This window comes from Nuphar pumila, chromosome 5, assembly GCF_984573655.1.
Source record: "Nuphar pumila chromosome 5, dmNupPumi1.hap1.1, whole genome shotgun sequence".
NCBI lineage: Eukaryota > Viridiplantae > Streptophyta > Magnoliopsida > Nymphaeales > Nymphaeaceae > Nuphar > Nuphar pumila.
The window spans coordinates 27,742,913-27,767,541 of record NC_143253.1 but is presented as its reverse complement, the minus strand read 5'-3'; the positions used below and the strand labels follow the sequence as shown (position 1 = coordinate 27,767,541).

Genomic DNA, 24,629 nt, shown 5'->3' with positions numbered 1-24,629 from the left:
TCCTACAGTAGTCATTTTCTGATTCCAAATAGCATTGACTGAAACCATTCTAAATCTGAATAAAAAATGCTTTGTTGTTCATGTAGTGAAACAGGATGATCACTTTGATAGTATAAATTCCTCTAGGTTGGTATCAGAAAAGGAAAGAGATTGGGTATTAGCTTCAAAATATCTTGATGTGGCTTTACGTTCCAACATAGAATTCAAACAACCAGGAGAGAGAGAGAGAGACCTATCCAAAGTAGGCTACGCTTCACTCTAGAAAGAACTTGGAAGCATACAGACTGTCTGAACATACAGGTGATAAATTGGCTGAACATTTTTATTAGCAAAGTCGATGAGCAAATATCAAAACTGAACCTGTCACTAAGAATAGTTTCTTTTACAATTTCTAGTACAAATAAATATTATGGCTTTCCTCCCCCTCCCTTAAATCCTTCAGGCTTGCACGCCATAGATGATTCATGAATCATAGCGCAAAGCCTTTAGTTTCAAGACCCAAAGCTGTTAAGAGGAATCTGTCTTGGCCATTACAACAGAATGGAGGATAAAAAAAGAACAGTACAAATTTAGATGGAGGCAACACCTAGTGGGTTATTGATCGACCCTCCTTCCTGCCCAAATACCGCAAAGGAGATTTTGGTTTTGTTTCGGAACCAACATCCTTTTCACTGGTCAAGTCTTCTTGTTTAAGGCGAGGCGTAATTCTCAATGGGTGGGCCTCAGTGTTGAATACCCACTCATCGAAGGAGATAACAGAGGGTGGTGAGAAGAGAAGATAAAGATACTTAAAGGTCTCTGCAAGGAAGAAGCTTTGCATCATATTGTCCTTTACTCCTGTATTCACCTGTACAATGGAAAGCACAAGGAAAGAGATCTGATCAATATTTAATTGATTTTTGCAGCATTAATACAAATTTGCAGAAAGGAAAAAGTCACCCTTAAACAATTTGCAGAGGTGCAATTTTCCAGATACCATGGTTGGGGCACAATAATGGGGTGCTTAAGCATAAGTTTTGAAAAATGCAAACCATTTGCTTATCTTAATTAAAGAAAGGTGTTTCTGATGAATCTGATAATCTTCATGTATGCCAAAGCATCCGCAACAAGGGAAAAGAAAATTTTGATGCAGATTAGAGTGAAAATCAGACAGGTGAGATGGCTTACATCCCTAAGTCCAACATAACCCGAATCGACTCTGGAATTCTTTTCAAATGCTTGAAAAATATTCCAACCCCATTCTTGATATGTCTTGTTTCCAGTAAGACGCCAGAGGTACGTAAGTGATTCAACAGTCTCAGGCCGCAATATGTTCCATGATGTACCAACACTCATGTCCTGCAATTTGAGAGTTGGAACAATGTGAACATGACCACATAAAATAATAGCAAAAGTCGAAGAAATGAAATAACAAACCTGTCCTGCATAAAAGTGGTAATTTTCCCCAGCCAATTTTGTAGGAGTGGACTGATAAAAGTTGTAACAAGTCCAAGCAAGCTGCACGCAAATATATGTTCTGAGCCTATGTTTGTTGGCAGAATTTGTGGCCAGAATACATAGCCGGGAAATAACATTTATGCAAACAGATCACAAAAAGGCAAAACAGCCAATTGCTAGTTACATTAATTAAAATTCTTAAAAGAACAGCAAGGGAAGTGGATACATGTAGTTTAATAAGAAACTGATGATTAATCTAACCACTGGAATGAAAATGTTGGCTGTCAAAATCAAATAAAATATTAATGGGGAAAGCATACCTCTTTTGCAAGTGACATAAATTTCTCAGCATTTTCAGGATCATAACCAAATGATCCTAAGGCCAGCATCCCTGGAGCAAAGCATGCTAATTCATCCATCTAGAAGAAAAGAAAAATATCAGAACAGATGACGTGGATATCTATAGACAACTGGCAGTAAAAATTTCTTAAACGTAAGGATATCAAGCAATACACTTACCTTATCTGATAGTGAATCACCATTTTTCTCGCAAATGTATGAGAAATTTGAAGGTGTAGATTTCCTGACCAAGCTCAGCAATCCTTTCATTGAAGTCTCCCACATCTGCCTATGGTCAAAGGCATAAGCTAGTTAACAAGATGATCATGGTCAATAGATCATGATTGGCATTACCAGAAAATGGAAGTCTTCATCAAACATTACTGAGTTACATACTGTGCTTATGTTAAACTTTCAACAACAAGAGCAAACATTTACCTATAATGTTTTACAGCTTCAGTTTTGTTTCCTTGTATCCAGACTTTAAGCAAGTACTCATAGAAACTGTAACATACCAGCAAAGTGTCAAGAACCAGCTGAAATCTAGAAGAATGTACTGTCGATTCTCCACATTTAAAAAAAATCAAAGAAAGAAAAGAACTCATAGTTTCTCCATATTGTCAAAACTCCTACATTCTCCCTTTCCAAAACAAAGAGCTAGTCAAATGTTTCCTCAAGTTACATAAATACCAGAAAGTTAATGATCCAATCCAATGTCATCACATACACAATACATTCTCAGAATTGCTGAAGTAGAGATACTCTAATTTACGAATATCAAATAAATAAGTCCCCATAAAAGCATCAAAAGGATAAACTAATATGAATTCTGGTTTCATTATTCTATGCTATTCATGCATTCATTTTCACGTTATAGACTTTCTTTTCGTGCCACTTCTTAGTTGTCCAACACTCAGCACCATATAAGAGTGTTGGTCTCAAACCAATCTCATAGAAACATCCTTTGAATCATAAAGGCACTCATATCCTATGTCACAAAGACACGGGTACATATGCATACGTGCACAACACGGATTAAAAAAAATCAAAACTGACACGTATGTGTGCATGTGTGTGTATAAAACATACTTGAAAAATTCTAAGTTACCCTCTCATAATTCATGAACAAGTAACAACATGATCAAAGTAATACTAAATTGGACTAAGTTATTGCATGAACATAGTTCACAATAGGTCATGTCAATTATTAAACACTCAAAATCTAAGAAGTTCATGTCGTCCTTAGTTGTCAAAAGAGCTAGGCGAAAGACCCCGGAAAGACCTAGGCAGGACCAAAAGAACAAAACATAAAAAAGTAGAAATATCATAATACATTGTTAAATTTAAGTTGGAAACATATGGCAATGAAGTAGAAGTGTGAACTTCAGTGAAATATATCGCAAACTTCCTACAATTGCATAACATTGAACATTAACAGAAACAATTGTGAATAAAGCAAATATAACACAAAAAACAATTATGAACGAAGCAAATATAACATAAAAACAAACAATTATGAACAAAATAAACATCACATAAAAAAGACAATTAGGAATAACGCAAATATAACATAAAAGCAGAAAATTATAATGAAGCAAATATAACAGTAAAACAATCAATTAAGAATCAAGCAAATATATTATAAAAACAGACAATTAGGAATGAAGCAACAATAACATAAAAACAAACAATTACAAATCAAGCAAAGATACTACTGCAGTATGTGTGTGTGTGTAAAAATACTGACTCGTCCATTACAGATTTATATAATTAATCTGTATATATAAGTGAGTATAAACTAGTGTGTGCATGTGAAAAAAGATACAGAGAACAGATATATATAATTATGTGTCAAAAAAGATAACACACACACACACACACACATATATACATAGCTGTGAAAAAATACACAGTATGGTAGGCTTGACAACAAAATATAACATCCTAAAGTGTATGCATATCTGTTTTCCACACAAATACACACAAGTTTATATAATTAATTAAATATATAACATACATATAACTGAGAGACAGATTATATAACTGAGAAACTGATTATATAACTCACAAATAGATTATATAATATATATCTGTGAAAACACAGATTATATATAAATTATATAATATATATCTGTGAAAACACTGATTATATATTAAAGAATTATATATACACCTGTCCAAATACAGAATATATATATAACTGGAAAACAGAAAAAAGGAAAAAGGAAGGAAAACGAAGAGAGTCGAGGGCGAGAGCTCAAAGGAGGAGAAAAAATAACAGGAAAAAAAAAGAAAAGGGAAGGGGAAGGGAAAAGAAGAAAAAAAGGAAAACAGTAAAAAAGAGAAGAGATTGCGGAGAAAAAAAAGAAGAAAAAGAGATGGTGGAGAAAATGAAGAGAAAGAGAGAAAGATAAAGGAAAAAAGGAAAAAAAAAATATTTGCATACCTCGGGCTTGTTAGATTTAGGTTTTCTGAGGTTCCTGCAAAGAGAAAGAAGACGAGAAAGGTTTGGGCTGAACTCTCATGATTCCCAATATGAGAAAATTGTGCCTCATTGTGACTATTTGTATTCACTTTATACTAAAATACATCTTTACTAAAACACCCTTATTAACACAAAATACAAGACTAATAAAGAGTATTTTAGGAACACAATATATAATATAATAGAATAGGAAACTAAGAACCGTGACGTGAGTGATATGGATATGGATCAAGATCCAGATCCAACCACCTCAAACTTCATGCTCTAATAACCTCCCTCAAGTTGTACATAGTTAACAACCATGGACGACTTGCTTTTTAAATACGAAAACCTATGTCACACGGACTCTTCTAACAGGGCACCGCACCCACGTCACACCCAGGCGGGTGCAACACTTGAACACAACTTCCTTTGTGTTAGATGAAGTCAACCATACAGAGGTCCATTTCTATCCAAAAGTAGATTCAGTTAACCCTAATCAAGTCCATTTTTATCTATATTATATATAAATACATAAATGCACACAAATACACGTAGTGTTAACTTAAAACTGTTAAAAATTATATATATATCCTCTCCGCACCCCTACACCCAAGTTTTTTTAAAGTGCCGCATCGCCGAATCTGCACCCACACCCACATCTGCACCCGCACCTATGTGACATAGACAAAACCTATTCTTTGTGAGGCCTTTAGTGAACAAGTCAGCCACTTAGTCTTCAGTTTGGACATAGTTGGTCTCAATCTCCTGATCCTCCACTTTTTGATGAATAAAATGTTGATCAATTTTGATATGGTTTATCTTTCCATGTTGAATGAGATTTATTGAAATCTTGATAGCTCATTGATTATCACACAGTAAGAGTGACTTGGGGATGACTTCTCCCAAATCATACATGTGTTTAATCCATGTCATCTAAGTTGTAACTGCAGCCATAGAACGATATTCAGCCTTTGTACTAGACCTCGCAATAGCCTTTTGTTTCTTACTACTCCACGAGACCAAATTTCTTCCAGGAAAAACACAGCATCTAGAAACGAACCTTCTCTCATCAGGATCTCCTGCTCAATCGGCATCTGAATAAGTTGTAACCATTGACATGTGGTGCCCTATTTCTGTAAAGCAAGCTATCTTCGGTAGTGCCTTTTAAATATCTTAAAATTCTTTTCACACCCTCCACATGTGATGTTCTAGGCTGATGCATGAATTGTGACACCTGATTAACAACAAAAAAAATATTTGGATGAGTGAAAGTGAGATATTGCAGCATTCCCACTATGCTTCTGAATTGTGTCGAGTCATGAAACAATTCTCCATCATTTGTGCCCAATCTCTGATGAATGGGAACTGAGGTTGTAGCAGGTCTATAATCTTTCATGTCTGTTTTATTTAGGAGATCCATTGTGTATTTGTGTTGAGTTAAAATAAAGGAATCAGCTTGCCAATCTACCTCTATCTCAAGAAAATATTGTAACAGACTAAGATCTTTCATCTTAAAAATTTTGTGCAAGAACTTATTCACTTCTTCAATATGTTCACTACAGCTGTCAGTAACAATTATATCATCAACATAAATTAGTAACACACTAATAAAATTGTTACCTTTGTAAATGAAAAGTGAATGATCTAATGAGGACCGATAAAACCATAGCCTTGAATTGCAACCGAAAAACTCTCAAACCAAGACCTTGAAGCTTGTTTCAGTTTATAAATAGCTCTTTTTAACCTGTAAACATGAGTTTTTGGATTCTTTTCACTATACCCTAGTGGCTGCTCCATATAAACTTCCTCCTTAAGATGCCCATGTAAGAACGCATTATTTACATCCAACTGGCTTAGTTGCCACCCATGATCAACTGCTAGAGAAAGGGTGATCTGTATAGTGACTATTTTGACAACAGGATAGAAGGTCTCATCATAATCATGCCCATATTACTGAGTGAATCATTTTGCTACTAGGCGAGATTTATCTCTCGATAGTTTCATCAGGTTTATATTTTATTTTATACACCCATTTCGAACCAACTACATTTTTATTAGGCAGTCTTTTCAATCTCTCTCATGTATGGCATTCATGCAAGGCCAGCATTTCTTCATTCATAGCTTTTATCCACTCATTTGACTGCACTGCATGCTGAAATGTTTTGGGTTCTTAATGTTGTCCGATTTGAGTAAGAAAGCACTGAAAATCTATGTTGAATTTTTCATAACTCACTCATCTTTCAATCAGATGTCTCACCCTGAGTGATCATCTTATTGACTAAAGTTGTCTCTTTTGATGTGACGATTATTTTTGTTCTTGCAAAATCGGCTGGCTTTGATTACGCCTTGTATAAATGCATCCTTCTTTGAATCTTCCTTATGTGCTTTCTACATTGCCTGAATCAGTTTCTATGTTATAATAAAATTCGGCTGGTGAATCTTCTAAGACATCTTGGCTTTGATCAGGAAAAGATCTAGTTGTTGTACTCTATCATTCATGGCTGAAAATAGGCTATTATCCAGCCAAGGCTGATATACTTCAATATTATTCTTGTCCTGCAAAACATAATGACTGCATTGATCATTAGAAAAGTTGCACTCATCAAACACAACATTTCTAGATATTTTAATTTTGCCTGACCTAGAATCATGGCAGTAACCTTTGTAATCATCAGCATATCCAACAAAACAACAAACATGGGCTTTATCCTGAAATTTGTTTCTTAGTTGGTTGTCTACATGAACATAACATACATCCAAATGCCTTTAACTCGTTATAATTTGGGTGCTTCTTGTATAGCATAAAATAGGGAGAATTGTTTTGTGAAAGTTTCATGGGCAATCTGTTTATGACATACAGTTGTATGAAATGGCTCGGTCCATAACTTTATGGGAACTTTACTCTCATGAATCATGGACATCACACTCCCTACAATATGGTGATGCTTTATTTTAACAATGTCATTTTGTTGAGGTGTCCGCAGGCATGAAACTCTTCGACCAATTCCATTATTCTGTAAAAATTCAACAAATTTCTTTAACGAGTATTCACCACCACCATCACACTAGAGATTTAGAATATTTGATAAAAATTGAGTATGAACGTAGGCCCAAAAGGTTTTAAACACACCAAAAACATCATACTTATGCTTTAAGAAAAATATCAAAGAGTAACGAGAATAGTCATTAATAAATGATGCATGTTTGCTACCAGAAAAGGAAAGAAGTGGAGATGGTCCCAGACATCAAAATGAATAATATCAAAAGGTCTTGAAGCTCTTTTATTATATGAATTAAATGGCAAAACATGGCTCTTACAAACTTAACAACTAGAACATAGTGTTAAAACATATGTAATAATATGTAATTATACATCTATATATATATAAATATAGATGTATATTCACCATAATACCTGATAGGGGTATTATGGTCTTTTCACAAGTACCCAATAGGGGTACTTGTTTTATTTCTTTTATTTCACTGTTTTTTGTTTTTTATTTTTTAAATGTAATTTTGGATACCGAAAAGGGGCCCCACAATGGAGTCGTTGGGGCCCCCAACGGTCACAATTGTGACCGTTGGGGGCTCCCAACGACTCTATTGGGAGCCCCTTTGGTCTCCTTTTCTTATAAATAGGGGGAACCCCCCTTGTATGTTGTATTGCTCTTGAGAGCTCCTCTTCAATAATAGTGATATTATTTTTCATGTGTGTAGCCTTTTTATAAGGCCCTTCGTATATCCCTTAGTGGATTTCCTCTCTTATGCTTGTTGCATTTGTCCGTGTGGGACATAGTGAATGCTTTAGCATTCTTGGATTCTTCCGCATATTTCATTACATGGTATCAGAGCCATACGATCTTCTAAGGTAAAATCGTGTATCTCTCTACTTCCTTTTTTTTCTCACACCTCCATTTTGTAGCAATGGAAGTCAAGATCGATCTATCATTCAAGCTCAATGGGAAAAATTACATGATGTGGGCATCCGCAATGGAGAATAATCTCAAAGGTAAGAAGCTTTGGGGTTATGTAATGGGAACCGTTCCGGAACCCCAACTTAAGCTCACAAAGATGGAAGAAGATCAAGAGAAAGCACTTGAAGGCGATGCTCGTCTCAAGGCTATTAAAGATTATCATCACCAAATGGAAGATTGAGAGAGAAACCATGCAAAAATCCTAGCATGGTTTATGAATAATGTTGAAATTAAGGTATGTGCAAATATTGCAAAATTCCGCCGGGCAAATGAAGCTTGGTTTTTTATGAAGGGTATGTTTACCCAAAAGGATCTTGCAAGAGCTTATTTTTTGCAAGAAAAAGTGAGAACCACAAAACAAGGTGACATGAGCATACAAGACTATTATAGTGCTTTAAATCCTCTGTGGGATGAATTGGCTCTTTTAGAGCCTAAATGGGTGTCTATGGAGGATGTGGTACTAAGACAAAAACAAATTGAACAAGATAGATTGTTTCAATTTTTATTTGGACTTCGTCCCGAATTTGAACAAGTTAGATCCTCACTTCTCCATAGATCTATGTTTCCTCCCTTAGAAGAGGCTATTGACGAGATTACTCAAGAAGAGACTCGGCATAATATGGGTAAAAGCATTGATGAAGTTCTTGCCGTATCTAAACCCGGCAATCATGTCAAAACATACAAACCACCTCATTTTGGTAAGCAAGGGAGTGGTGGAAGAAAAATGATTATATGTCATCATTGTTATGAGTCGGGGCATATTAAACCCGTTTGCCCAAAGCTAAATGGAGCATTCAAGCCAAAGGTGGCTTCCGTTGAAGAATCATCCACCAAAGAAGATAATGGCAAGAACGGGGATCTCAAAGATACTCTTGGACAAATTTCCTTGGCTCTCCAACAAATTCTAAAGGCTACTTCTTCCACCTCCGGTGCCGCCATTGCCTTATCATCACCTCCCGGTACGTACTCTTGGATTTTAGATTCCGGAGCTTCTTTTCACATGACTCCTCATGAAAATGCATTAACCAATGTGCACACCAATTCAAAAATATCTTGTGTCTCTACGGCCGATGGAACTTTTCTCAAAATAAATGGTGTTGGAACTCTTGATTCTAAAAATGTTCAAAATTTCTTTGTTCCAAAAGTTAGAATAGTTCCAAAATTAAATCTTAACCTCTTTTCCGTCTCTCAAATAGCCGACCATGGATGTGAAATATCTTTCTCATCCCAAGGGTGCTTTGTGCAGGATCTCCGGTCCGGGAAGCGGATTGGGCAAGGCCATAGGAAGGGAGACCTTTATTTTATGGATAACTTAATGCTTCCAAATACCTCATTTTGTACTTATGTCCAAGACAAAAATATTGAAACTTGGCATAAAAGGCTTGGACATTCAAGTTACTCTAAAATGTATCTTTTTCCTTTTGGACACAAGTTTTGTAAAGAAAAAGATATCAATTGCAAAGATTGCATTTTTGGAAAAATGAAGTCTACTCCTTTTCCTATTAGAACCTTTGTGACAACAAGACCTTTTGAATTGGTGCATTCCGATGTTTGGGGACCATCTCCGGTTCTATCCAAAGGTGGTTATTCGTATTATGTTACTTTTATTGATGATTATACTAGATATGTATGGATTTATTTTCTTAACTTTAAATCGGAAGTTTTTAACTTCTTTAAAGAATTTCATGCAAAAGTTCAAAATCAATTTCAAAGTCAAATATCCATTCTTAGATCCGATTCGGGTGGAGAGTACTTATCAAATGATTTTCAATCATATCTAAAACAACATGGCATTTGTCATCAAAAATCATGTCCAAGAACTCCTCAACAAAACGGTCTAGCGGAAAGAAAACATAGACATATTTTGGAAACCACTAGATCCTTACTCATTTCTAAAAATATTCCTAAAAGGTTTTGGGCCGAAGCCATGTTAACCTCCACCTATTTAATCAATAGGATGCCATTTTCAAAATTGAACAATATCTCTCCTTATGAAAAACTTTTCAATATGACACCCGACTACAATCGTCTTCGTATTTTTGGGTGTAAATGCTTTGTTCTTTTACATAAAAGAGATAAATTGTCACCTAAAGCAATAGAATGTGTATTTTTAGGATATGGTGAAAATCAAAAGGGCTATAGATGCTTTGACCATAAAAACAATAAATTATTTGTCTCCAAAGATGTGACCTTTTTAGAAGATGAAAATGGATTTGAAATATTGGAAAAACCAAATGAAATTGATTATATGCTTATCAATGATCTTTTAGAAGATTCAAATGATGACTCTTTGAGTCATCCGGAAGTTTTAGAAAATACTCATGATTCTCATGATAATGATGTATCACCAACTAATGGTGACAATCTCCAAGTTTACACTCGGCGTGATGAAGCCCAACCTATTAGTGCTTTAGAAAAATTCTTGCGGCTTAATGAACCCCTAGAAGAAACCTCTCTTAAAGACTCTTCACCCAAGACAGATTTGGGTAACAATTTATTTGAAATTAGTCGTTTAAGAAAAACTCCACCACAATGACCTAACCTACTATGTCAAACATTTGACTAACTGGACTTTGAAATACTGAAAACACACGTAGAGGACTCAGGCTTCGAGTGACTATCCAATGTAGCTCGAACAGTCAAAGGATCTTCTTTGAAAACGTACATGTTGTCACATCTTTCTCCCTCAGTGAACATGTTCCTCGTTTGAAGATCTTTGACATACATAAAAGATAGAGTAAATTCAACATACAAATTGGTATCATCAACAAGCTTAGAAACACAACCTATATTATTTTTGATATTAGGGGAACACAATACATCAGAAATTGGACAGAATGTGATTTAGACAAAGGAAAGACATGGCGTCTACCATCTCCAACAACAATGTTATTTTTACTAGAATAAGGAATCGGTTTAGAGAATTTACCTGTGTCACTTATGACATGGCTGACAGCTCCTGAATCAACGTACCAAATACCCTGATCGTTTTGCTTGAAACTGGGTTCGAAAAGGGCAGCCAACAAAAGCTCCTTGTCAGGGTCAGTTTGCTCCTTGTTTTGCCCTTGATCCTTAGGTAAATATTTGTCTTTAGCTTCAGGATTGTACCTCGGATCATCTTTGAAGCAACACTTTGCTTGTACACATCATTTCTTCTTGCAAATTCAGCATGTAGGAATGTTATTATTGAATGCACATCTTCCTCCTAGAGTGATGTTGGGAGTAAGAAGAATACTTTGGCCTCCTTGATTGTAACCTTTGCCTCTACCACGTCATCCTCCACATCCATAGCCCGAAAAGGATCCCATAAACAACACATCATGAGAATCTGCTTTAGTCTTTTCTGTATTTGGCATCCCCTTAACAACATCCCAGTCATCAAAAGTATAAATTGTCCCAGTATAGTGTAAAGTAGTGGACAACACATGCAATTCGGGTCCCAAGCCAACTAAAGCTTGCTGGATTTTGTCCTTCTCTGACACTTGACATCCATTTGTAATAGATGTGATCTTGTTGAAATATTTCATAATAGACATGGATGTCTCCTTCTTCAACATCTGAAGTTCTCTTTTCAAATAAATGATCTTGCCTCTGAAATCTATGAGTAGGCATGTTGTAATGTATTTCATAATGTCATAGCCGTGCAATCATCTGGAATTCCCACTAATACCTCCTGAGATAGGGCTGAAGTGATGTAGGCTACTAAGGCTTGATCCTTCATCTAGTTGATAAAATCTGGATTCCTAACGGTCTTTGTTGCAGTTACAACCCCTTTGTCATCTTTATCTTTTTGCATAAGAAACTCAGATGGAGCAGCAACTGATCCATTAAGGTGACCATCGAGATCCCGACTCCAAACAAAAGGAATAATTTATCTTTTTCAGGTAAGGTAATTAGAGTTATTCAGTTTTTCAAAAATTAATTGGCCAAGAAAGTTAGTAGAGATGGATCATAAAATTAACGACACTAATTGGCAGCAATAACAGTCACATCATCTTTTTTTTTTTGCAAAAAGGAACGTGAACAATAAATCAGATATGCTGCTGCAAATAGAATATCTTAATGAAATCACACGTCAAGGTCAACTTGGAATCCCTTTTTTTGTTGAATGACGCAAAACAGGAATCGCTAGCCTTAGGTGACGTCAATCTGTTTTTCAGATCTAATAAATCTAGTTTGACCAGAAAGATGCGACCCAAAACACAAACGAGCCGAAATTTATAAAAAAGATTTCAAATCCAAGATCTTGGGAAGAAAAGAAAGAGTCAAGAAATACGCATATTTGATTTGTAGGAAAAGAAATAACGAGAAAACAAAGATAAAGAGAGATTAGGGAATCAAGAAATACGCAAATATGATTTAAGAATCAAGAACCAAGAGAAGAGACGTAGATTTGAGAGAAAAGGAAAGAAAAGAGAGGAAGAGAGAAAAGAATAGAAGATTTAACCGTTACCTAGAGAAAAAATGATTGAATCTTAAGGTTACAAGATTTTCTAGCCCCACTCTAGATCATGGCTCTGATACCATGTTAGATTTAGGTTTTCTGAGGTTCCTGCAGAGAGAAAGAAGACAAGAGAAAGGATTGGGCTGAACTCTCACGAGACTTTATATTCACTCTACACTAAAATAATCTTTACTAAAACACCCTTATTAACACAAAATACAAGAAGACTAATAAAAGGCATTTTAGGAACAGAATATATAATAAAATACAATAGTGAATTAAGAGACGTGAACAGTGACATGAGTGATATAGATCTAGATCTAGATCTAGATCAAGATTCAGATCCGACCACCTCAAACCTCATGCTCTAATAGGGTTGATGGGTTCCTTCTCGCTGGCAGCGAACTAAAACCCTACCTCTCTCTCTCTCTTCTCATTGCCTTCGAACAGAGAGAGAGAGAGAGAGATAAGGGCATCTAGCCTTCCCCCTTTACATTTTCCCTAAAGGGCAACAACTTTATTATGTTGATCAGGTTTGGACATGTCCTAACCTGGTCAACAAAGTCAAAGAATTAAAAAAGGGATGCAAATGTTGTTGGCTCCTACGCGAGCACAGCTTATGTGCCATGATGGCAAGCTAGGCGGGCAAAAAAGGGCCCCATCACCCAGATCCATAAACCCAAGCAGTGGGGTTGTGCTAGGTGCTGCCTTTGACAACTAAGGCATCGTCAATCTTAAATGTCTTTGTTTCCACCATCAACATTGTTGTAAACCCCGTGATTTAAAAAAAAATGAATCCAGGTTGGATCCAACCCTAACCCCCCCCCCCCCCCCCCCACACACACACACACCCTGTGTTTTCTATTTAAACCCTGCAGAGGGGGTCCCTTTAAAAAAAAAGAAGAAACCCCCTTGCGTCTCTCTCTCTATCTGATTACCCCTCTCCCCTGCTCTTTCTCTCTCCTCCCCCCTGTGCTCATCTTTGCCCCTCTACCGATGCTCACCCCTGCTCCCTCTCCCCCCTCGATGCTATCTCTCTCCCACCTGCACTCGCTCCCTCTCTTTTCGTTGGAGCCGCCAGCCCTTCGCTGGAGCTGCCTGACCCCACAGGTAAACAGCAAGGGAGGGAGAGACATTGGGGAGGTCCTTGGGGTTTCATGCTGCAACCCAAGGAGCCCCAACACTCTCGTTTTCTTTTTTCTTCTTCCATGTTGCCGCCCCCAAAGAGAGAGAGAGAGAGAGAGAGAGAGAGAGAGAGAGAGAGAGAGAGACATTGGGAAAGGAAGAGGGAGGAGGGTTTCTAAACCCACCGCCCAAGGGACCCTACACATGGGTCTTTGGCCAACGGCTAAGGATCCAAGACCCTAGCTGGATCCAGACCCGCCAATGGGATTCCAGCTTAGCCTGGATCCGAACCAACCTGCCAACAAGGTTCCAGCATGGCCAAGAAACAAAACCAACCCGCCAACAGGGTTCTAGCTCAGCTAAAAATAAAAAAATATAAAAATAATTAGAAAAAAATTATTTAAAAAACTACCCGAAAAACCCACATACACCCGCTGATGACCCAAACGGATCCTAATGGGCCATCGGAGCAAAAACCTAACAAAGAAAATTTTACAAAAACTCAAAATAAAAATCTAACTATTCAAAACCTATTTTCGAACAAAATATTATCGAACACGCTAAAAAAGAAATCCGAAAATTCTCAAAAATTTCAAGAATAGGCATTTTGGACCTGCGGCTTAATTTACGTTGGGCGTGAGCTAGGTTGGTGCGTTTGGGTTTGCCGTTATTCTTTTCCCGAATGTGTCTTCATCACGTTCTTCTCGAGCTTGCCCAGATGCGCTGCATCACAAGTACTCATATTGACTTTTGAAAACAAAAACAAAACACGTACACATAACTAACATGTGCCAAACACTGGATTTTTTTACATTTTTTATTTTTCATGATTATTCTTGTAATAGTGTTAAAATATGTGTACTCGTACACATATATGTATGTTGAAATATAATCCTTAAATGTACATATATATATTTATATATATATAAAGATACGTATACATATATATATATGTATACGTATCTCTATTTATATATATATATAAATATATATGTTTTCTCTTCCTAAAATACCCTCAAGGGTATTCTTGTAATTTGTCATTTTACGCATATTCCAATTGGAATATGCATTGTAATATTCCTTTTATTTTCTGTTTTTTTATTTTTGTTTTTCATATTCGTACCATATTGGGGGCCTCCCAATAGAGACGTTGGGAGCCCCCAACGGTCACAAATGTGACCGTTGGGGGCTCTCCAACGTCTCCTTTGGGAGCCCCCAAGGTGGTCCCTTTTTGTGCTTATAAATAGGGGTTTTCCCCTTTGTTTTCTTCACTCCAATAAGAAGCTTTTGCTCCATGTAATGGGTGTTACACCCTTATTTTCTTCAATGATATTAACTTATGCCTTATAGGCATTTTTGCCCCTTTGTGGGTTTATGTGTTAGCACATTATGTGCTTTTGTTTTCCCTTTAGTGGGTATATTCGCACTTCATGTGCATGTGTATTGGTTCATTATTGAACTCAATATATTCAAAGTCGCTTCTTTACATAGTATCAGAGCTAGGTTACGATGAGGTTGTCTCTTGGTGCAACGGAAAGCGTGGTGCTCAAGAAATGGTGAAGTATTTATTGTTAATCTCCTTTTTAGAAGTTTTCGGTATGTATCTCTTTTCTTAACATATTATGCATTATGAAACTATTTTTCTTGCACATTTAGTGTTTTTGATAGTTGAATCATTTCCTTTCACATTTCGCGTATTCGTATATTTTAAAATATCTCCTTTTAAATTTGGTAAATTTGTTTATTATAATTCTTGGTTATATATTTATCGATTTCTCATCACATATAATAGTAATTTATGTTTTGCAAAATTGTTTTTCAATTATGTGAGATTTATGATTTTTCATAAGAATTTCGTGATTAACCTATAAGTTAACTTTTTATATAATTTCTTGCTAAATTAATGATCTTTGCTTAAAAACTCTTGTGTATGGTTTTTAGTGCATTTTTTGTGAAAACTTATATAATTCTTGTATAAGTTAATGATCTTTGCTAAATTTTTGATATAATTCTTGTATGAGAATTTCTCATATCTAAATCTTTGTAGTTTACTTTTTTATGAACCCTAAGTAGTTCTTGTTAATGATAAATATTTATGAACTCCTAAAAGTCTCTCAATGGTTTTGGTTTATTTAAAGAATTTTGAAAAATTATTTGTGATAAATATGTTGTATGAACCATTGTGTTCATTAGGAAAGATCTTTTAAAAATCTTTTCACACTATATAGAATGCATAGTGTATCTATTTCATCCTTTGGTATAAAAGATTTCATTAATTTTTTATTTTTCTTCTAATGATGTTTGTTTGTATTTTTCACATAAGGTTTCAAAACCTCTTGATTGTATCTCTAAGGATGCCTACATTGGCCATAATATGGTCTTCTTTGTCTTAAATTGCATTTATCAAGCATTTAATTGCATAATTAAAGCCTGAGAGACTCAAGCATTTGTTCCTTTTTATGAAATACATGCATTATTGCATGTTTGCCTTTATTACGCTTTTTGTGTATTTTGTTCAAGTGATTGTGAGAGTGTCTTCGTACACTTCTTTTATAAAATATTTATGCTTATATGCGTATTGTCTATTCATAGACATTTTCACATGGTACTCTCTTTTCAATAAAGAGATGTTTTTATTGCCTTCTTTAGGGCTTGTGTTTGTTTTTATCCCTTAATGGACTTGTAAGATTGTTTCTTTTATCATTATAAATGCTTCCGCAATATCTTGGTACATGTTGTCCTAAATTTGCACATTTAAGATTATTGTCATTTTACATCTTGGTATACATATAATTGCAAATTATAAAGGCTTGATTTGTTTCTTGGATTATTCCAATTCCTTTCTCACACATGACATAGCTTAAATATTGCATGTTGTGTTTATTAAGTCTTTTTATAATGATCATGATTGAAAATAATTTTGTATATATGCAACATTATTGTTATATGGCATATTGTTGTGATTAATTATGTTGGACCTTTGATTCGGCCCTCTTTGTAAAATCACATATTTGGAAAATGTTTTCCCTAAGAGTTCATTGCCCTTTTATGGCATTTATCTTCTATCCATCACAAGGTATATGATGCATCAATCCTTTTTTATGGCCCTATTGTTATATTAGAGATAATTGTTAAGGTGAGTTATGGGCACCTTGTGTTATGTCATTTTAGATTGTCCACTTGCCATATTATAGATGGTGGTTGAGGTGAGTTATGGGCACCTTGAGACTCTAGAATGATTTGGTATATAATCTCTAATTATGAGTGTGTCACTCGTTTGATTTTGGCCATTGATCTTATGGATGCTCTTATTTATATATGTGATGGAAATATGGTGTTTTGAAACCTTAAATGTTTTAAGGTATATTAAAATCAAAGTTTTAGGGATTATTGCTCAACCTTTTATTGTTTATGAAACTTATGAGTGCATTTGCACATTTGTGATTTCGTGCTTTTGTGCACAAGTGTTCTTGGTGTGCGTATGTTCACACATTTATTCTCAATAATATTGTTCTATCGGTTGTAGTATCTTGTTAAAGATACTTTTACATAATTTATTCCAAAATATGGGTATTCTTTTTTGAAAAATATTGTTCTATTGATTCAAGGTTTTATTTATATGTTTGTCATTACAAGTTTTATTGCCTCAAAAGTCTTCTCATTTTATAACTCATATCTAAGTGTCATCATATGTAGACAAGAATTTTATTACACCTTTGTGTGTTGGTAGCCCTTTGTTGGTTTTTGTTCTCTTGGTCTAGTAGCTGAAGACACTTGTCTTGAGTGTTATTATATGTAGACAAGGCACGTTGATTCACACCATGGTGTGTGATTTTAGTCCATGTTGGCATTTGTGTCTTTGTTCTAATCGCTGAGATGTATGCCCATGGTTGGCTTCTTTCACTCAATTCAAGTGTCATTTTATGTAGACAAGAGATGTATTGTGTTTTTAGCCCATGGTTGGCTTGATACTCTTGTTCTAGTAGCTGAACATACTTGGTCTTGAATGTATTTTTACGTAGACAAGAGATGTTTTTGGTCCATGTTAGCGTGTATTCTCTTGTTCTTATCGTTGATGCACTCATTTCAAGTATTATTACATGTAGACAAGAGGTTCTTTTGCACACCTTTGTGTGTGTCATTTGGCCTTTAATAGCATTATATTTATATTCTTGATCTAGTAGCTTATACACTTGATTTATGGAGTTTGAAGGACTAATGAGGTAGTTGCTTGTAGTGGATGAACTATTATTGAAAGTTATAAAATTACATTCATTTTTTGCTTTCTTTTTACAAGTGAATCATATCTTTGATATGCATATTTTAAAATCAAATCAATATTTTGGCATTTAATCTATATATTAAGTGTTTATGGTTTTTTGACCACTTTTTTATATGCAAAATGAGTTTTTTTGTCATTTGAGTGAGATTTTCCTAAAAGTGTGAGGTTCTCTACTTAAATAACACTCATTATTTTGCCTCTTAAATGGATTTAAAATCTTTTTGAAATCTTGGGATTCATACACTCTTTTTATGCTCTTGAAGCATTTCCCTCTTGAAATCGCTTTCAAAGAAATTGCTAAAATCAATAACCCTTGTCTTTCTATATGTTTGGAGCATGTTCATTAATGTTTCTTTTAAGTGTTGATTCATTTCATGATAGTATATGCATATGTTCATTTTGGCCTTTTAGGCCCTCATTCAATGAAGTTTATATAACTTATGCCTCTTCGTAGGCTTCTTGTGGTGCCCCTTAGTGAACCATTGTGTTATTCCTCATTATGGGGTTGTGTTTGTCCAATGTTGGACCTTATGAATGCGTTATGCATTTTTGCAATTTGTTTCCGCCCACTATTTAACATGATATATGATTTTGAAACCTTGGTTTTCTAAACTTTCTTTTCATGCTAAAGTAATTATCCTATATTGTGTTTCAAATTTCTATGAATAAGTTATAATTTTGCACCTTGTTAGGAATGTTACATTTGAGTAAAGTGCAAAGATATTTTTAACTTGTTCTTTGTTATTCCACAGGATCTTGGACATAGGATAAAAAGAAGTACCCTGGATGGATCGGGAAATGTGTTCACCATTAGAAGGCAATTGGAAGAAGGCATTTTCAAGTTTCAATAGCATCCTTACCAAAGCCTCTTGGAGTCTTGCCCTTTTTTCAATCTTTTTGTTTCCCCGCAAAGATTGAGGGGGGTGTTAAAATATATGTACTTGTACACATATATGTATGTTGAAATATAATCCTTAAATGTACATATATATATTTCTATTTATATATATATATATAAATATATATTTTCTCTTCTTAAAATACCCTCAAGAGGTATTCTTGTAATTTGTCATTTTACGCATATTCCAATTGGAATATGCATTGTAATATTTCTTTTATTTTCTATTTTTTATTTTTGTTTTTCGTATTCGTACCATATTGGGGGCCTCCCAATAGAGACGTTGGGAGCCCCCAACGGTCACAAATGTGACCGTTGGGGGCTCTCCAACGTCTCCTTTGGGAGCCTCCAAGGTGGTCCCTTTTTGTGCTTATAAATAGGGGCTTTCCCCTTTGTTTTCTTCACTCCAATAAGGAGCTTTTGCTCCATGTAATGGATGTTACACCCTTATTTTCTTCAATGATATTAACTTATGCCTTATAAGCATTTTTGCCCCTTTGTGGGTTTATGTGTTGGCACATTATGTGCTTGTGTTTTCCCTTTAGTGGGTATATTCGCACTTCATGTGCATGTGTATTGGTTCATTATTGAACCCAATATATTCAAAGCCGCTTCTTTACAAATAGTTTTTATTTTAGATGTTAGCTTGCAACTTATACTTCAGAAATTTAAAGCTTATATATAGTAAATATATTTTGCGTATAAAATTATTAAATAACAACTCGTATAAATATTAATAAATTAAACACTTAAAACATGTCCTTATGTCACAATTTTCAAAAAAATCACATATTTGAATGTCATTTCCATATCATGGCTGCGGCTGCATCTCTGTGCATGTCACATAGGTAGCTAGTTTTTGCAATACATTTAAACGTTTTTCTCTATTTTTGAATTTATAGAAGGTACCCAACTATAGAAGCCAATGATGAAGCATAACTTTAGTATCTTCGGACGTTAAGGGATCTTTTCCAAAAAAACTACCTTTTCATCATTATTACAAAATAGAAAGAGATCTCTAGCAACTTATCGGTGATATTCCAAGTCAAAACACTCTCAGGAACACAGCATTTTAAACAAGGATTGGATTAGTGACTACACAGAGAAGTAGACAGACAGGATATAATGTGAAGTGAGATATGAAAAGTTTCATATATGCTCTAGAGATCTTTTAAAACAAAATGCATTATAGAAATATACATAATTTGTAATGGAAGTATATCCTAACAGATAAATTTATGTTATTAAAATTGGACCAACCTTTTTTTATCAGTTCAACCCAGAAACCCAGGTTAGCTGACCCAATTTACAATGTAATGCTTTACATATCAACCAGGCTGAACAACAAATCTTTTAAAAAAGATTAGCAATATCAGTCACAAAAATGGCATGTGGATATTAGTGGATTTAATCCACAAACTTAGTTATTAAGACTCAACATGTCCGAAGCTCTGTAACCCTGTCTGACATAAACACTTGTATTCATGGCTAGGTAATGCAGGCTCCTCGAATACCTTAGGAAACCATTGGGTCAAGTTGGGATGTACATCGTAAAATCCACAAGGAAAATAAAAGTAATTGGAGCAAATAGTTCCATAGATTCCATAATATGTGCATGTGTGTGTAATCATGATTCACTAATAGACCAAAGAATAAGTAAGCTGACCTATTCACATGTTGATCATAAATATTTGGAATTCATATAATGCAAGGAGACATTAATTTTGCTAACTCCAATGGAAGGGTGATCTCAAATCATACAATTTTCGGCGCATATTGAAAGCTAGAATTGCAAGAATGCATGAAATTTCAAACCCACTCCTAAATCAATCAAACACAAATGTTGCAACCTTATTCTAGCAGTATAAAAAGGAAATGAAACAAGAACTCAATCAACCAAAATAAGCAAAGTAGTGGCCTAGAAACTTAAGAAACATGCAAAAGGAGAACAACCAACGTAGATTCCAGAGAAATGTACAAACAAAAAAAAATACTAGCAGACTTTTGTACCTATCACCCATAGCACCAAATGTGATTGTTGAATATGATGTTTGGCCTGTGTGAGGATTAATGTATATCGGAAGTAAACCATCACGAGGGTAAATTTTCTCAAGCTGTTTGATGACATTTTCCACCTGCATAGGAAGGATGGAAAAAAAATGTTCAACCTAAAGACAGGTAAGTATGAGCTGTAACGCTCCAAAAAAAACAACTTCAATCAGGACTCCTTTTATAATAAATCTAAAGACGTGGATATGGCACAACTCGTTGATGTAGCATGCAAAAACATTAATTGTCCAATTGTAAGCCAAAGAATCAAACAAGGTACACCACATTTTTCATTTCTACCTTCATTGCATCCAAAAAAATACCAGAAAAAAGCATTTCCCTAATCGCAAGCCATATGAACGTGATCAATTGTCTAGTTAACAAAGAAAAACTATGGATATCCAAATGACAACTTCAAGAATCCAGACTTTTAAGACCTTTTCTTCAAAGCATTTCTAGTAAGCAGTTAACTCTTCAATTGAACCAAGCATGTACAATTTTAACACATCCATTTCAGCCCATTCCCTTGATCCCATAAACTTCTTTAATCCTCTCCTGGAAAGCATTCAATGCACAAGAGTAAACCATGAAAAGCTAAGACCATGGCCAGAACAAACCTTTTGCTGGTACCTTGGGTCTCCTGTCCTCTGAGATAAAACAATGAATTCTAGTTGCTCAGTTCCGGAATCTGCTAGAATGCTATTGCCCTGTCAATAAAAAAATCATAAAATTAAAACAAAATACTTGGTTAAATAAATATAACTGCCAAAACATAAATGACAATTTGACAAAACAAACATATCAACTTTGACCTTGCATCAAACAGATGAACATAATGACATGCACCATTGGTGTCACTGGAAGCAAAGGAGCAGCACAACTGATCCTTGTTATAAAGAAAATACAATGAGGAAACATGCCCACAACATCCAAGTTATCATTTTTGAAACCATGCTCAACTACATGGCCTCGAGGACCATGTTTCTCCATTCATCCTGTCCAAGTCCAAACACAAAGGACTCCACATTCTTCTGTGACACCTATATTTGCCTTCCTCTGTCTTCATTGGACTTCCCCATCTTCCTTTAATCCACATTTCACATCCCCCATTCATATAAACATTATCCCAAACCCCATAGAATCACACATGAAATTAATTCCATGTGTGATTAATCAATATATGATAGCACTTTCTAGGATTTTGGTATCTTTTAATGTTTGCACAATTCTCTATATTCTATTTACTAACATTTTTTAGGATTTGAATGTCTCTCATGAATCCCTTTAGAAAAAGTGAACTAGAAAGTTTTAGGGGTCCCCATAAGATCTTGTTTCTTCAGCATCTTTTCTTTACCATTTTATCAATGCTTTACAAAGACTTTTTGACAGTTTTATATTTAGATGACCAGCCAAAGTTTAACTTTTTTTATCTATATTTTTTATTTTTCTAAATACTCCCCTTTTGTAATGCTTTCTTTTTAGTATGATACAGGAATTTTTTATTTCTATTCTAAAGATCCAATTCCACTCCGATGATTTGATGTGACTAGATTTTAATACTTGAATTAACAGAGAATGGTTGTGGTGGACATTTTACAGAAAGCACACTTCCTGTAAATTTGGCTGAACAGCCTTGGTATTGTGCACATAGTAACACCACGACATTGGCTTGACTGAAACAAAACTTTGTTTCAGTTAATATACAACACTCTGGTGACACAAGAAACAAGCAGTACCAAATATATTGCAATCCTTAAAGGAAGCCAAGACAGACACCAACTTAGTTTTTGCATCTAAATGTAGATATTAGAATAGAAGAATCTGAAGAATAGGGTTTCCTCCAGATGAAGGTTTATTGCAAGAGAAATTACATACAAAATTCAAACCTTCCAGATAGATGAAAAGCATAAAGAGAAGGTTTTGAGAATGGTAAAGGTTGAATTGTACATGGTCTCCCTAAACCCTTCTCCTTTTTCAATTTTTCTCTTTTTTTAAATAAAAGAATATACAGGCCATGGGCACCAACCCAATGCCCACTCCTAATGCAAGAACAAAAGAGGCAATTGAGAACCTTCATCTCAACAATTTAGAAAGCATTAATCTTCTGGGACAACATCAATAACAGCCACATATCCGGCCACATTCTGTATAGAGGATGAGGCATGGATGGAGGTGAACACTGTAGTCTGTACACATGGTCGAGTTCATGCAGTTGAAATTAATAGATGCTATAGACAAAGAAATATAATATCTGTGAACGAGTAATTTTTTTTCAAGAAGAATCTTCAAGCCTTCTACCGTGCCAAAAGGTCCCACAATAACATCAAGGGCTTTTTGGGGAGAATTTACAAATAGTGGCTTTCTACGAAAAATCTTGGTTTTACAAAAATGAAAATAAAGAATTTGAACAACGACTTAAAGAAAACCCATGCAAATGTTGCAACACTTACAATATCTTTATCTTAAACTTTTTTCCTCTGTTTGTTGTGATATTTTGGTGTTCTTATTTTATTTGAAAAGTCTTTAAAATTACAAGAAATTGAGAATATTGCAATATCTTGGAGATTATCCAGAGAGGAGAAAGAAATTCAAGAGAACACCTATAGATGAATATACCACAAATTAAGGTGGAAACATTTGGAGGAGAGCATCTAAGAACATAGACGTCATACCAGCCATGAAGAGAACTAAAATTTTGTCAACGTCTGTGCAACCAATAGGTAACCAAACATGACAATTTATGTTCAAACATGAAACATAGTCCATTTATAGAACCTAGATCTAATATAAATTAAGGAAAAAAGAGCTCAAAAAAATTGCATGACATAGATAAGTAGAAAAGAAAGAAGCTACCCCACTCCATCCTGAATTATATGCATGTCCGCTTGCCAAATTAATCCGGTTATAAGGAATTCCTGAAGGAGTATTCCAAGCAGGAAGCAACCTATCGGCAATGTCTTTGGCTTTTTGAAGAAATAGCTTGTCACCCGACAGGTCATATGCACTTAAAAGTCCACCAACAACTCTGAAATCCAGTGGTGTTGGAAACATAAGACACTAACTTAACAAATGAGAATCAGATCTACAATGCCTAGTAATGACATTTCAGATCCCTTCACAATAACATAACTCTACACTTTAGATATCCAAAAAATAACTGAACTAGAAAATTAAACCTTATAATGCAACCTTATGGTTGTCTCAAAAACACTAGCTTCACACTGCTTATTGAAGTCCAAAGATTGTGCAACCCACCTGTAGTCAGAGAAAAAAAAATGAAATATGTACAACAGAATATCAAAGAGAAAAGGCTACAAAAATATAAATGGCTAATACCAGAGAAGCAATTCACTCAAATGTTCAGACCATAAAATTTCATGCTTGATCCATATATAACCAAATATGAAAGATAATGAAGTATTACATCATCACTCAGAAAAGCCTAGGGAGGTCAGAACTGGAATTTTGTAATAGTTCAACTTGCAATGTGGGTCGTCTTTTTCTGAAGAGAATCACAAAAGAACAATTCTACACTTGGTTATTTGTTATTTTTTCATATTTGTTCAATGAAGCACAAGTAACTAATATTAGTGTTGAAAAATAAAAGGGCACCA

The 24,629-nt window shown here is 34.9% G+C and overlaps 1 protein-coding gene across 1 annotated transcript in view; it reads right to left on the bottom strand.

Moving 5' to 3' along the window:
- Positions 1–295: 295 nt before the first annotated feature.
- LOC149837230 (mannosyl-oligosaccharide 1,2-alpha-mannosidase MNS1-like) overlaps positions 296–24,629 on the bottom strand; it is a 41,393-nt gene continuing 17,059 nt past the window's right edge. The window contains exons 5-14 of the mRNA XM_090005902.1: positions 24,205–24,270; positions 23,869–24,040; positions 21,633–21,722; positions 20,977–21,101; positions 2,215–2,280; positions 1,957–2,065; positions 1,758–1,856; positions 1,417–1,497; positions 1,168–1,338; positions 296–847 (exon numbers count right to left, since the gene is read on the bottom strand). Of these exons, the coding sequence (XP_089862028.1) occupies positions 587–847; positions 1,168–1,338; positions 1,417–1,497; positions 1,758–1,856; positions 1,957–2,065; positions 2,215–2,280; positions 20,977–21,101; positions 21,633–21,722; positions 23,869–24,040; positions 24,205–24,270 (1,240 nt within the window). The 3' untranslated portion in view covers positions 296–586. The remainder of the gene's footprint in view (positions 848–1,167; positions 1,339–1,416; positions 1,498–1,757; positions 1,857–1,956; positions 2,066–2,214; positions 2,281–20,976; positions 21,102–21,632; positions 21,723–23,868; positions 24,041–24,204; positions 24,271–24,629) is intronic.